The 16,414-nt window shown below is 40.0% G+C and overlaps 1 protein-coding gene across 1 annotated transcript in view; it reads left to right on the top strand.

Moving 5' to 3' along the window:
• Nucleotides 1-15,920, top strand: part of LOC144829415 (sodium- and chloride-dependent neutral and basic amino acid transporter B(0+)-like) — a 54,823-nt gene extending 38,903 nt beyond the window's left edge. The window contains exons 12-14 of the mRNA XM_078688537.1: nucleotides 570-679; nucleotides 13,173-13,340; nucleotides 14,620-15,920. Of these exons, the coding sequence (XP_078544663.1) occupies nucleotides 570-679; nucleotides 13,173-13,340; nucleotides 14,620-14,784 (443 nt within the window). The 3' untranslated portion in view covers nucleotides 14,785-15,920. The remainder of the gene's footprint in view (nucleotides 1-569; nucleotides 680-13,172; nucleotides 13,341-14,619) is intronic.
• The last annotated feature ends 494 nt before the right edge of the window (nucleotides 15,921-16,414 follow it).

Raw genomic sequence — 16,414 nt, 5'->3', positions numbered from 1 at the left:
GTGCATTACTTTGTTTCAAGTGGCCATTTCATGAATGATACTTCAGCATTCTACACTACCACACATTGTTTTTATGCAAGGCCAGATCTACAAATGTTATCAGACCTGGCTTTGCATTAAGAAATAACACCTCTTTGAGGCAGGTGTTAACTACCAGAAATATATATTTATTTCTCCATATATTTCACTTATTATTTGTGTGCTGCAATGAACTGAACACATCGAGTGGGTGAAATGTAAACAAAACGCATAGGATTTTGTACTAGATGGGACATCATACACACACCTTTTCAATATAGTGCAAATGTGTGTTCATGGTACAAGGCAGCCTGTTTGTGCGGCAGCACCAGAGAAGAGAGTAGCAGCAGATAGTAAAGATGACTATGCCTTTCTTTCTCCTACTGTGTTGTGCTATAATTGAGTAAATGTGCTCCCACTTCTGGAATATTTTAAATTTTATAATTGAAACATTTTTTTGTATGCATTTGTTGTTACATATTTGACAATGTAGTGCTGTCACCTGCCTATTCTATACCACATAATATTTGAACATTTACAACTTTCAACAGGAGGAAACCGGTTTATTGAAGACATAGAAATGATGATTGGTAAAAAGCACTGGCTCTTCTGGGCGTGGTGGAGACTCTGTTGGTTCTTCATATCCCCATGTCTCTTGTTGGTAAGGTAGCACCATTAAGTATTATTCACATCTGCTATTTTTATATCTTCCTTATGATTCAGGTGCCTCCTAGAAAAAGGCTGGATCCTTCACCTGTGATATGTGTCATTGTGTTTCTAATCATATATAATTAAACACATACCTCACAGCAAAAAATGAAACAAATGGAAACTCTCAGGATCAGAGTGAAAACACTCCAACTGCTGTCCCCTACTCAAATCTTTCATGAAGATGATAATGATGGGGCATTCTACCCTAATCCATCCGAACATGGCTCTACAGAAATTTACAAAATCCACGCAGCTATCTAAAGTTTCAAGCACGCTGCAGCAATATCCAGACCCACTCGAACTAGAGCTGACAATCATCTTTCACAGGTTCAACCATTCACTTATAGCTTATGCTTACAAGCAGCATTGCCCCAATAACTCCACATGCTGTACCCTAATCAAGTCTGCAGCCTGTGTTATAAGTCACTTATAAATCTATCCCCTAAATCTGACATTTTTTCCAGTACTCTAAAGAAAATTACTCACAACCATTTTTAACTTGAAATACGCCTGCCCAATTTCAAGACTCTCCTTTTGGAGAATAGCCATTGAAGAGTTAGTCCACATGGAGGAGCCACACACCATATAGCAGGCAGTAGTATACTCTGTGATGTGATGTGATGTGATGTGATAGCCCATTTATACCGCGCAACAATTGCTCCAGGGAGCATCTCGGCGCCAATATGAGGTCAACCTGATGTCAAAGTTGCCATTACTGCTTGGATTGATCAGGGCCGGACTCACACTAGTGCTCTGGCAGCTATGTCTGGAAGGTTGTAAATCCAGGTTTTTAGTTGTTTACGGAATTCTGATTCCTTGGCCAGTGCTCTGAGGTGTGGAGGAAGGGAGTTCCAGGCTTTTGCACCCAATACCGCCAAGGATTTGCCCCCACGGGATTTAAGTCTAAACCCTGGGACGATCAATAGGTTGGCGTTTGAGGATCGCAGTGCTCGGGTCGGACAGTATCTAACAACATTTTTCCTTAGGTATAAAGGGCCAAGGTCGTGGACAGCTCAAAAGGTGATTATCAGCACTTTATACAGGACCCTCTTTGTTATGGGCAACCAATGTAGTGCATTGAGTGCTTTGGATGCTGAGGATTTTCTCGGCCATTTTAGGACCAGCCTTGCTGCCGCATGCTGTACCATCTGGAGTTTGTGAGTAACCGCCTTATTGGTTCCAGCATACAGGCTGTTGCAGTAGTCTATGCGTGATGTAACTAATGCAACGGTAACGGTTTTCCTCGCTTCAAAGGGCAGCAAGTCGAAGAACTTCCTGAGACTCTTTATCACCCCAAAACAGATGCCTGCCACTTTTGACGCCTGCTTTTTAAAAGATAAGTCGGAGTCAAAGTGTACCCCAAGATTACGGGCTGAGGAGGTGGTGTGAGGCGGTATTTCTGCCTTCTCAGGCCACCATAGTCTGGGGATGAAATCATTTTTTGGGCCTATAGGCATGATCTCAGTTTTGCCTGTGTTACATTTTAGATGGTTTCTCCGCATCCAATCAAAGGTGGCCGTTAGGCAACATTTGAGTTTTTCCTCCCAGACCTGGTTATCTTTATCCATTACCAGGATAAGTTGAGTATCGTCGGCATATGCTATTACATCTATGCCAAAGGACGATACCAACTTTATCAGAGGTGCGGTGTAGACATTAAATAATGTCGGGCTCAAGCTGGAACCTTGAGGTACTCCAGTCGACAGCGATTTCTCACTGGAACGGTAGTCCCCCAAGGTCACCACTTGTCTCCTGTCACTTAGAAAGTTTCTTATCCACTCCAGGGCTATGCCTGAGATGCCAGATGTTATTAGCCGGTCTATTAGGATGACATGTGAGACCGTGTCGAAGGCCGCCGACAGGTCTAATAGTATCAAGACGGCCTTCTTTCCTTGGTCTAGGGCAGATCGGATAGACTCCGTAGTGAACAGGAGAGCTGATTCCGTAGAATGTTGAGTCCTAAAACCTGCTTGGTTGGGGTGCCATACTTCACTGTTTTCCAGGAAGCTAGTAAGCTGTTTATTTACTATCGACTCTGTAATTTTACACAGTGCCAGGAGGAGTGAAATGGGACGTAAGTTTGACAGTGTAGTTGGGTCAGGGAGCTGTTTCTTTTGCAAAGGTTTCACTGCTGCCAATTTCCACTCTGACGGGACATTGGCAGTAGCCAGTGAATTATTGACGATGTCATTTATATCTGGATTGACAATATCAGCAATGAGATGTAAAAGTCTAATGGGGCAAGGGTCAAAAGGTGATCCCGATTTTGTTGCTAGGATGGCTCGCTTAGTCTCCTCCAGACTAATTGTAGTAAAGGCTGTGAGCTGGGTTCTCTCCTGCCTTGTGTTGTCATCCTCCTTCATTGCATCCTGAATAGGGACCTCAAAGTCTTTCGTCAGACCCTGGACCTTTTCTTCAAAGAAGTCTGCGATAGAGTCACAGAGTATTTGTGAGGGCGGAATGTCCTGCATTAAACATTTAGGTTTATTAAAATCGTTCACAATCTTAAAAATCGCTTTATGTTTGTTGTTGGCTGTTTCAATCGTTGACAAAAATACTTTGTTTTTGCGTGTTTGATTAGTGCGTGGTACGCACTTTTGATCTTTTTATATTTACCACGTTCTATACTGTGGTAATTTTTCCGCCAGCTACGTTCAGCTCTACGTAACTCCCCCTGTTTGTTTTTAAGTTCTCGATCGAACCAAGGGGCGGATTTCTTCTTTTTCCCGGGTCTGGCTTTATTTCTTCCCTGTCCAGCCATACCTTTCAGTTCATTCATCCAGGCTCTAAAGGTGTTTAAATTTGGAGGATCTGCTGTCCTGGGTCTACATTCTCTAGCCATTGTGGTTAGTTCTGGGTGATTAATAATAGCTTTCCAGTCATCCTGCCTAACCAAGTAACGTTCTTCTGCCTGTTTGTTCTTTCTATTGGTCTCTAATGAGAACATAAAATGTATTAATGCGTGATCCGTCCACGTTTGGGGTTTCAGATGGTCTGTTTTTAAAATATCTAAATTGGAGGCAATGCAATCTATCGTATGCCCAGCCTCATGGGTGGCTTGGGTGTCACGAATAGTGAGGCCCAATACGTCCATGGTTTCCCTAAAGGAGATAGTGGATGCATCCGTTTTGGACTCTAGATGAATGTTTACGTCTCCCAACATAGTAAAATTGGAGTATTTAAGTATCAGTGGACTTAACACATCTCCAATACTCCCCAGAAAACCTGTGCATGATCCCGGAGGATGGTAAATCAATGCCCCGCGAAGGAGAAATTGTCATGAATTTTAATACAGAAGCCCATTCCTTCCGCATCTTTTAATTCATGGAGTTCTGTCACCGAACAGCCAAGTGTATCTCTATGTATGATGGCCACTCCCCCCCCGTTGTTCATTTCCTCTGTCAACCCTTTGGATACCATATCCGAGAGGAAGGGCATGTACCAGATCGGGAGTGCACCAAGGTTTGAGCCAGGTCTCTGTCATAAAGAGACAATCTAAGTTGTCATCGGTTATAAGGTCCTGAATATGCTGGGCATGCTTTGGCAGAGATCTAGTATTAATTAAGCCTGCCTTTAGGGTATAGTTATGTGTTAAAAAGGAAGAGACCTGGGACCACGTGAAAATACGGTTACAGTTCTGACAACTCACCGGGCCTGTCCAATCTGAGGGATTGAGTTTATGTAGGTCACATCCGCAATCCGACTTTAGGGCTAATAATTCCTGTCTGCTATAGCTCCCTTTATCAGACCTAGCAGGGTTCCCAGCCCTGTGCCCGGCCAGTCCGCGGACGGGCACAGATGGGCCGGACTCTGGCTTGACTCCGGCGCGAGTCCGGCGCATCCGCTGAGCGCGTCCGCTGCGCGGAGACATGACTGTTTGTTTTTATACCCGTGACTCTCGCCCCCAAGGGAGGCTAGCCCTACCCAAGATGGCCGCCGCAATAGTTTAGCCCGTGCCCCAGGTCGAAACAGCCCTAAAATCGGCTGTAACCTCTGGGGGAGGCAGCGCTATGCAGGGTGAGTACACTCCAGTAATTAGGTGGCAAGTGAAGTTAAAATAATGCCTTCACACAAAATCGATGAAGACACCAAGCGTCGCAGTAGGGCCGCGCGCTAGTGCAGGGGGGGCAAGGACACAAAGGGAAAGTGCAAACAACAAGTTTTAAAATATCAGCAAGAGAAAAGTGTGACCGCCCGGCTCAAGCCTCAGGCGAAAATAGCAGTAATCTGCTATTTTGGACGAACACTGTACCTTTTAGAATTATCTTAACTTTTCTATAACATGGCCTCTTCAAGACCATCTGCATCACCTATAAGGAGTTCAAATGTGCGACATACACTTTAACAGGCATCCAAAATCAGGATCTGAAGACAACTCGACAAATCAGCCGAAACAGTACCCCAGGTCAGAGAGCAAGAAATACAAGAAAGTGAAAAAGAGACTTAATGCCCTTTCCTGCTGTATCCCTAAGCATGTGGAAAGCCACCACGTAGACATCTGCCGGGCCTCCCCTTCCCACACGCTTCAAAAGAGAATTTAGGACCGTGCTCCTCCGCTAACTCCTCATCACCATATACGCTTTGGGTCATTATTCTAGCCTCAACAGCCACCATGGGCTGCCCCCAAAAAACCTTCATCTAAACCCCAACTACTGCCTACCCATCAAGGTTCTCCCAGCACCCTGTCCTCCTCCAATACCTTTAGCACCACTACTCATCCTATTTTCACTCACCGTACGGTACCTTTGATGCTCCAGTCTGTTACTTTGGATAGGTCGGTGCTACATAAAGCCACACACATACATTCATAGTCCGAACGTTGTCTAGCCGAAATGCTACAAAACACAGACAATATTGGTCAGAATCACAAAGTGATAATGGAGAGCATGGCTCCGAAACTATGCTGTAAAAGTTTGATTCCCTGGTGGATTCGTTAACTCCCTTTTTTTACTTTTATTATGCATCAGAATAGTAGCATCTGTCCCGGGCAATGGCAAATGTAAACATTATGCAGATCTGGATGTAGTGGAATTTAAGAAAGAAGATGAATACCCCGATAAGGAGATAACAATTACAACTTGGCTAAACAGAAACATTGCTGACAAAATAATGGCGAATGTTAGCGTATTTGAGAAATGGGGTATTAAAGTTTGGCGACCACAAGCATCTTGTTATCCAATGGTGTTGATTCCAAACGAGCCCCTTGATATAATGCAGCAAAAAAGTGATGATAATAAAATATGTATGGCTCGTCAAAAACGAGATGATAGAAAAACAGCCAGAATAGAACAGGTTAGAGTTTTAAAAAATGCATCAGGCGCATCTAAGGAATTAAACATAGCATACGGCATCAAGATATGATGGGGAGAGGAGTTGGCCTAACAGCTAGGGCGCTCAACCTCGGACCTGGGGATCTGGGTTCGAGTCTCGGATACGACGCCAAAACCTCCTGTGATTCTGGGCAAATCACTTAATCTCCCTGTGCCTAAAAAAAATGAAAGTGTAACTGGAAAATATGTAAAGCGCTCAGATACCTGATTCGGTTCGGGTCCAGTTCGCGCTACATAAAACTTTGCAAAAAAAAAAAAAAAAAAAGATAAGGAGTAGCCAGTCTGGTTTGCGAACCTGTGAAGCATTGAAGAAAGTCCCTGAGTTACAAGACGATTGGAGTTGGCTCCCAGGAATATTAACTAAGCAAAATCTTGAAAAGAAGGATTGTTGCTGTTCAAATCCTCTGACTCTTTGTTCCTGGAACACCAATGGCTTAAAATCGCTAATTGAAGATCAAGGAGTAATGGATTTCCTGAAAGCTTCCAGTATAATAATGTTGCAGGAAACCTGGTCGACGTCTAATGAACCCCTTATCGGCTATACTGAATACTGTAATAATGCAACACAGGAAGCCAATTCAGGTGGCCCATGTGGTGGTCTTTCTATATATATATTTCTACAAATCTTAAAGCATCTCCCTTTGAAATTGACCTCCATGTAAAATGGCGCCAGTGTGTTAAACTAATAGCCAGTCATTCAATTATCTTATTAAATGTGTATTTAAGTTGAAAAAAGAAAGTTAGATCCTCTCAAATAATCCTGCTATGGGGAATGGTAAAAACTTTATATTATGAGCATTTGGATTCAGTATTTATTATTTCAGGTAATTTTATTATGCACTTTGTTCCTTTTAATAGGCAGACTTTTGACTTAAAACGGTTAGCTCAATGGACAGAAAATGAGTTCAAAAATATAACCTAAAGATTTTACAGGATTCAGATAATATTCCTACATTTATCAAAGCTGGCTGTTCCTCTGTAATAGACTATACTATACTGTCTGAGAAATTATATAATTTAGTAAAAAATTACGAGATTGTCCAAAGGATCAAAAGCGATCCCAATCCACAAGTCATTTTCCTTGACATTGATCCGGAGTACCTGCCAGAAACTAGGACTTTGATAAAAGCTCCAACGGCCTTTAATCTTAAAAGGTTAACATGGAATGGAAAAACTGAGGATAATATCTTGGGCGTTCTTGGCTGTTTAATTCAGGATACGCATTCTGCTTATGCTGAAGGGCAGTCTATGGTTGAGCTTTGGTCCCATCTGTGTGATAAATTAGTAGCTAAATTTGCTAGAGACAAGTCCTGTAAGGGTATAACACTAAATCCCAGGAGACCAGGATGGTATTCTTTCCACCTAGTATATCAAAAAAGAAAACTTAATAAAGAAATAAGATTACTTCACGGGAACAATAACAGGCTACCGTGTCTCAATATATCATGTAAAATCAGAGAGTTAAAACAGAGATACAAGAAGGAAATATGGATAGCAAAACAAGCCTATTATGAATCAACTTGGGCAAAAATCCTTCATGCATGTAAATCCAAAGATCTTCGGTTATTCTGGAGCATCATTAATGACATTGGGAATGTTAATAATAGAGGCAGCAGTGCTAATGTTGATGAAGTGGGTTGGGTGAGCTTTTTCAATGAAAAAATTGATACAGATTATTTAGATAATGATAAATGTAGTAATAATAGTTTAGTTGATATGCATAAAGTAAAAGATAGGGGAGTGGGGGAGGTATCTCTCCTCCTCAAGGTAGAGTGGATATGGAACCCTGGTCGCTCGACAAAGTAAAAAAAGCGATAAAAAGGATCAAATCCAACGGAGCTCCGGGTCCAAATGGTATCCCAAATGCAATATTTAAGGCTGAATTGGGTAATTGGCTGGAGTTATTAATGCTTTTATTTAATGAAATTCTTAAATCAGATTTTCTTCCGTTAACCTGGCACGGGAGTATCATACAGCCGATTTACAAAAGGGGCCCGCAGGATAATCCGGCTAATTACCGTTTAATTACACTCACTGATATAGAGGCAAAAATATTTGCTAGTTGCTTGCTGGATGAGTTAGAGACTTGGGCCTCACAGGAGGACCTGATTCCTAAATTTCAAACTGGGTTTAGAAGGGGCGAATCAACCCATACGAATTTGATTTACTAACGTTATTAGGTTAGAGAGACAAAACTAGGAAGCAAAGATTAAATGTTTGTTTTATTGATTTAAAAGCCGCTTTTGATTCTGTGCCACGAAATATTCTTTGGGGGAAGCTGCGGAATTGGGGTATTCCAGAGTCTCTATTAAAAATTATTATACTGTTATACTCCAATACCTGGGTGCAAATCAAAATAGGCGATGGTAAACATATAACCCAACGTTTAGCAACGAATGTGGGACTAAAACAAGGCTGTGTTTTGACTCCTTGCCTTTTTAATCTTTTTATGGCTGATCTACCAGCCCATTTTAAAAATATAAATTCGCATTCGCCTTCTATTCATGGTCAGGAAATCAAATATATGCAATATGCAGATGACACGATTTTAATGAGCCAAACAGAAATAGGATTAAAAAGGTTAATTAACTCTTTTAACGGTTATGTTACACAAAATGGTCTGACAATTAATATAAAAAAGACAAAGATAATGACTATGGGAAAAGGGAAGCCTAGGAGTAAAGAGTGGAATATTAAAGGTATGGTGATTGAAAATGTGAAATTATACAAATACCTTGGAATCACGTTTGACGACGGTCTGATTTTTAGACAACATTTTAACAATCTTGAAGCCAGGGGTTGCTCACTTGCATTTGCTTTTAGAAAATTAAGAGACAAACTATTATGCCCCAACTACGACCATCTGATAAAGGTGATGCGAGCAAAATTAATGCCATCTTTGGAATATTTCTCAATTATCTTTAGGGGCAAAGACGCGAAAGTGCTCGACGATATAGAAATTAGAATATATAAAACTGTTTTTAAAATCCCCAAATATATTAGTCGAGCAAACATAAGACTGGAATTTGGTTTGAAAAACCAATCTCTGGCGCGTCAAACTACATTCTTGAAGACTCTTTTAACATTAGTGCGTTCGGAGGAAGGATCATTGGCAAAGTTATGCTGGCTTGAAATCTCAGAAGGGGAATATTCAAAAAATTGGCAGCTGTATTTTAATGAATGTATAAGTAACTTTGACTGCTCTAATTTGGCTGATGAAATGAGGAGCAGGATAGTTTAAAAAAAAGAAATGAATCAAATGGCCGCATTATTAACGACTATAGGGGACAAGGAGGAATTAAGGAAAATAAGTCATTTCTGGACAGTTGCTAACTCTTTCGGTAGGCTGTCACCTCAGTCTTACTTGTCTTATCATTTAAAACCTAGGCTTAAGAATACATTTATGTATTTAAGGCTGGGAAGATATCCGACAAAGGGTGGTATACCAAAATGGGAAAATCAATGGTCATCGAGTATTTGCAGGCTTTGTAGTCAAAGGGAGGAAGCATTAACACACATAGTAACCTTATGCCCAGCTTTGGCAGAGGCTCGGAAGTTGATCCTAAAAACAATTTTTAATGAACTAGGAATTAGAACATGCAGTCAAGCGATTATTACCTGTTTCAGTGGGGCAAATATAAAACGTATTTATCACTTTGTTAAGTTCATCATTATTGCTGAGAAGAAACTCAAAGACGAAGAACAAGTAAATAACCATTATTCGTGATATAAAATACTTAAAGAAACTTATTTTAAGAATTGTTTGAATCAAAATGTATGCCAGTTGAAGGGTCTATTAGTATAATTTACTATAGTTATGCACACTGCACTTTATTATAGCTTGCAAATGGAAAACAGCAAAAAATGTATTTATACTTGTATTTCCTACTGCTAACACCTGTCACTTTAGTTAAATGCTGCTATAATAGTGATTGCTGCTAATATATTGTACTTTAGTTAATGCCTGTATTTTAATCACTGTGTAAACGTTTTAATATTATTATGGAATTTACTGTATTAATGCATTTTTAGATAATCATTTTAAGATGATAATAACTTTGTGCTTAGTATATGTTTGTTTATGTTGGTTGCTTTTATCTATCTTTGTTTGTAATAATTTTAATTAATCAACAAATAAATACTACTACTACTTATGCAGATCATTCTTAGTGTCAATCGTTTCTTAGGTATGCTCTTTCAATATTTGTTGAGAACCAAATTCCATTTCAAGTCCGCTGAACTGACTGGGGGTCAATAAGTCAAAAACTTTTCTACTTTTTGTTGTCCATCCCACATTCCTGGGGATCAAATTACTTATCTTGTCTATTAATTATTTATGTTCAATTATCAGCCCATTCAAAAACTTCACCCACCCATTGAGAAGATCAGCCAAACTACCATGACCCACATTTTGCCTTATCTAAGGACCGATTCACAAAGATTTGCTTGAGTGACTATTGCTTATTCTGGATTCATTCTTACATTTGTATGTCTAAGTCACATCTACTCAACAAAAAAACTGTGTTAATAGGGCTGTGGATAACTGCAACTATATTCAGGTAGAGTGCAGGCATTTAAGTACTATAGCTAGTACAAAATCAAGAAATATGAATATCACTTTGCAATGAGAGCACATCTTCCCTCCCGTCAAAAACTTCAATGACCATTTTATTTACTTAGATTGGAATTTTTGGGAGCATTTTATAACAATTGGAAATCACCTCAGCCTAGATACCAGGAATGTTAAAAGTATAATACTGCATTATTATCCTTAGCTAGGAGAGATAGATGGGTGCTGAGTAAGTTCCAACAGAATGAGGCAGTTTCCTTTCAATGTCTACCAAGGGCCCACCTGGATAATAACGCCCTGATAATGGAACCTCTTGGGAGAGGCAGAGACCATTATGTCACGGCCAATTGAGTGGCGTGTGGTGACAGAGGTTTGTAGGTGTCTGTGCAGTCCACCTGTAAATAGACACTTAGCTCCAATAATGACTCTCCCACCACGTCCCCCTAAAATTATCTTTGGCTAACTAATTAGGTTGCTACTAGTTTAGTCCTGTCTCCAGAACACACCATAAAGAGAAATAAATTAGCTGAAGGCTTCCAGTCCATCAGGAAGAAAGGTGAACCTTTCCTCTTTTATACAGTCCACACCAGCAAGTCATGTTAAATCACAAACAGCCCTTCTCTAATCTGTCATGATCATTTCGAGGAAGAACTGCAGTCATTGCACATGCCATCTAGTATGTACAAGAACAGAAATAGTTCTAATATGTAGCTACCTGAGAGCAGTGAATATGCTGTTTATATCAATCACTCCGCTACATCGTAAACTCACTGACACTTTAGTTAGTATACCTTGCTATTAAATAAATAAAATAATGAAATGAAAACTCTATGCAGCTTTGATTTAAATTGGGTAGAGTGGCAGAGTATTAGAATGATCCCATAGATTTCTGGGGAAAATAGGTAGAAAACGAAACTATATTAATAATTCAGTTTCAAATATTACAAATCAGTAGCCTTGCTCAATAATTAGGTGTTGACCCCATTAGTAATGATTGCTAGAAAAAAAACATACCGTTTTCACGAAGGTTGTTGGCTAGCAAGATATTACGGACAATTTCCAACTGCTCCTTCAAATTGTAGACCATTTTTTTTTAGATTTTCATTAAAATTAAACCACCATACTCCTTCATTTGCCAATTTGTCAGCCAACACACACTCTGTTTTTATAATCATTTCTAAATTAGTTTTACTTTTAAACGGGTGACCACCAATTGTAAAAGTCTCATTTTTGGAATGCATAAAAAACCCCAAAGTATGCATATAGTTTTTTTCAACGCACACTCATACTCCCCTACACTACCCAATGTGTATTCTGCACACTGCTGACAATTTGAAGAAATAAATATGGTAGAAAGATTGGCTTGCACATTCAAAGAATTTCATTTATTCTGCATGTAAATATATGTTTTATGTAGAAAAGTCTTCCTCATATACCATCCGAAATATTTTGGGTTTTTGGGCCTTTTCATACCAAATGTGCACACTGAACTATTGATTCAGCACGAACGGAAGTGCAAATATTGTGTTTGAGTAACCGCTGGGATAGGCTCTGCACGTCTACCTTTATGAGTGTTACCATTTGCCTAATTTCTACCCCATCCTCCTCCACTGTGAACAGCGCATGCTCCATAAACCTAACCTAATTACAATGGAAAATCGGTAATACTTGCATACTTTCCAACTCTACCTAGGAATTCAAAAAAGTTTGAGGCTGAGTTGGTATATCGCAAAGAAGCAGTGTGTGGCCACTCACACACTTTACAACAATGGGCCTCCATGCTCCATATGTGTTTTTGAAATTGAGCCCAACTGCCCAACTGACTGCACAGAGGAACAGGCAACTGCTCAATAAGACACTCTGCTTAAGGCAGACTTTTGCTTTGCTCAGCCCTATTGGTTGACTTTCCAACCAATCATGCCTGCCTGGGGTTGAGCAATACCCTCAAGATAATCTGATAGACAGTAACTCTGCCACTGTCACTCATTCATCTTGCAGCAGACTCCTGATGTTATAGACACACACTCATGCAAATTAGTGTTCAGACAGCTCACACCGCCAACCTTTCATATTTCCAATTATCAGCCAGCCATGGAGAAGAACTGGGGCCACCTGGCTTTTTCCAAAGCAACCCTGTCATGATAATGCCTTCCAATGGTCTTTCGTCTGAATTACGAGTGACTCAGCATTTTATAGAAATGTAGCCTGATTCTTAAATTGATCCTATTTGGATTCTTTCTTGGGGCTGCACACGTGCGTGCCCTGATTTTATGCTTAAACTGTTAGGCCTTGGAGACTTTAGGGCAACAGCCTGATCATGGTGGTACAGTGTTAGGGTGTATGACCATGAGTGTTATAAAGCTGCTTGGATGCTTTGCTTACAATTTCTGTATCTTAATTAGGACGAGGACAAATTCAGAAACAGACCTTTTCCCTCCAGTAGTATCAGTCACATATGTGCGCTGAAAGTCATTTAATTGTCTGAATAAGAGACTCAGCTTCCTACATGATGAGCTACTGACCGATGTCTTGCATTTTTACAGGCAATTTTAATCTGGTCACTGGTGACATTTAAAGCCCCTATGCATGGATCGATAGTATATCCAGCCTGGGGAACGGCGGTTGGCTGGTGTATGATCGGATTCTGTCTCATATGGATCCCAATCCTCGCAGTGATCAAAATGATCAGAGCAGAAGGATCGGTGTGGCAGGTACGTTTTCATGGAATACTTCATGCAACACGAAAATGCAATTGCTATGAAACCATTTTGCATACTTTTTGTGGTAGTCGGTATTATGTTTCTAGAGTAAAATAAATGCCTTTAAAATGTTCTTCGATTTAGCACAACGATTGTCGTGTGTATAATGAGGCCAGCAGTCAATGCACGCAACACAGCCCTAACTCCTGTTACAGGTCCACAGCCGACACACTCTCACAACAGACAACTGATTGGTGAAGAGCAAGAGAGCAGGAGTGGGGAAGAGAGGGAGTGGGAGATTGAAAAGGAGCAAGTGAGATAAATAGAAAAAAAGGAGGGAGGTACGAGAGAGTGAAAGAGCGAGGTGAGTGAGAGAGAGACACAGAGAACTAAACAGGGAGAAAGATTTGGAGAGAGAGGCAAAGAGAGAAGGGGAGGGAGATAGGGAGTGAGTGTGAGGGAGATGGAGAGAGAGTACCAGAGATAGAAAGAAGGAGGAAGTAAAAGAGTGAGAAGGCAGTAAGAGTGTGACTCCAGCTTGTGCATCAAATGAGGGCCTTACAATAAACACTAACTACAGGATTTGTGGCCGTTAAAGACAAAGGAACTCAGTCGAGAGTCTATGGCCTGATCTTCTGGTATAAATCAAAACAGTGATTCTTAATATACACGAAAATTTAAGCAATACAAATATTATGCTCTTTATTTCACCACTTGGCATGAGCCAGACAAAGGTACCATTCATAAACAAACTAAACATCCCATTCTCGCGTAGACCAATATAAGAGATAAAATGTGAAGGGATAAGAACTTGAATCCAATTAATGGAACCATAGCCTACATGCTTGTCTGTAGTGGTTAGCAAGATAATCTGCATCTCGGGGAGCAGCGGCGTGTGAACAACAAGGAAAAAAGCTGTGAATAGTGCGTGTTATAGCAGGTGTAAGTTGATCATCCTTGCACAAAGAAGGTGATATTCCACAAAGCCTCGCTTATATGCTTTTTTAGATTCAAAATAGTTGACAGGTGGGACTCTTTCTTTTCTGTTCACTGATCAGAAAGACACATTTAACTGTTGATAGCATCAACCCACATAGCACAATAACACTCTACACATAACTAATCACACAGTTTAACAAGCAGTAGTTACTACTGACCAGATTTCGCCATAACCCGTCTCTACTGACAACACCACCATGAACACAAGTTACAAAGGGAAGTACTTGAAAATGCAGAAGGCCCTTGCTTTGTCAATTCTTTCACCAAAACATATTTGTCTTCTCTCCACCAGCGATTCAGATCCATTTGCCAGCCTGCTGCCACCTGGGGGCCCGCTCTTGAACAACATTATGGACAGCGATATGAACATCTTTTGGACCTGGATCCCAAAAAATCTCGCAAAGGTCTGGAAATACCGACCATCTCAGGCTATGACAATACCGCATATATATCTTGATGGAGTCTTGGATTTGTTGGACATCTGGAGCCGCTATAATGCCACAGTAAACAAACTCACAACGTTGCGACACATTTTTGGCCCAGTCACCAGAGGCAACAAAGATATCGCAATACAATTCAGTAGCAAAAAAGGCAGCAAACTTGCCAATGTCTGTGAAAGATTGGCAAACTGTTGGGTCTTCTTTTGTGAGATGGTTGTGGCAAAGACACTGTAAATGTGTGAGTGAAGGGTAAATATTATGTGTTTTAGTGAATTGCTCATTGAGTAACCGAACACTTGGAAAGGTAAATGCATTGTGTTTTAGTGAATTGCTCAGCGAGTAATGTATGGCCTGGAATCGTGGTAAATAAACCCAATCAAGAAGGCTTGCCTATCCAGCATGGACCAGAGGACCCTGAACATACACCCCACTGTCACCAGCAGAGCTGGTGTGCTTGTGGTACATGTTTTATTAATCTTCTCAGGAAGCCTCATTATGCTCAGTTTCCTTAGGTAGGTTTTCCAAATGATAAATTAGCATGTTTTCTGTCAGCCTTACCGGTATTTGTTACCGGAGATTATTTAAAGGGCAAGACTTAAAGGTGGAATTTGTGCTACTTAAAATATGACAAGAACATGTTTAAGCTATTGCTCTAGTGAAATAACTACATAAATCATACCTTTCTTGACTGAGGGGGAATACCTAATATTGTTAATGTTGAAATAATAATACACATCATGCGATCATCTGCAAATAAAATGCATTATTTGAGCTGCCAAAGAAAGAGCGATCAAAGATGCACTAAAATGTGTACGAACGTTGTTAGAAAAAGTCAGATCTAAAATATATATTACATTGTAAATTATTATTTTACCCGGAGTGCTTACTGAACTGTTACATGTGTTGTAGGTACTTTTTTTGTACTAATAAGAAACACGGTTTTTATTACCCACACAAGGATATAGTTATTTTCTTGTTACAATATTAACTCCAATGTGCAGGCAAAACAAAATGACGCATATATTTTTTTACAGGTATACATTTTATGAATTTATATTAGATTTAAATATGATGATTAATGGAAAATACCTTTGTTTAATTCCAAATATGTAAATGTCGAATGTAGTAAATAAAATGCAAATGTTTTATACTTTGTCAAGTTTACGGCTGCTTTTTTAAATAGGTGTTTATTTTTTTACTAAACCGTCCTTATTGCATTTTTTAAAATTTCCCTCCCACCCCCCCATCCAAGCACATACAAAACAACAGAAACACATAACTAAATACAAGTTGAGTAAGTAGCCAGGAGATATAGTAAGACTTACTTATATCCTTGTTGTTACAACGCAATACATTTACATCGCGGTCATTAGAAAGCAAGTTGTTACAACGACTTGCACTGGATGGCACTCTAAACTAAGTTATAGTGTGATTTACTATTCCAGTGCCTTCCCTACTGTTACATAGGCTGAAGTTTGAATAGTAAATCATACTATTCCTAAGTCCAGCGCCCTTAGCGCAAGCCGTTGTAACAACTTGTGTTGAAATAACTGCGATGTAACGCACCGCAATATAACTGTGCGCGTTGTAACGTCACATATTCATCGTAACAACATCATAGCATATGAAAAATTATATAACACAAAT

Source organism: Lissotriton helveticus, chromosome 4_1, assembly GCF_964261635.1.
Source record: "Lissotriton helveticus chromosome 4_1, aLisHel1.1, whole genome shotgun sequence".
Taxonomy (NCBI): domain Eukaryota; kingdom Metazoa; phylum Chordata; class Amphibia; order Caudata; family Salamandridae; genus Lissotriton; species Lissotriton helveticus.
The sequence above is the reverse complement of the archived record's forward strand: the minus strand, read 5'-3'. Positions and strand labels throughout refer to the sequence as shown.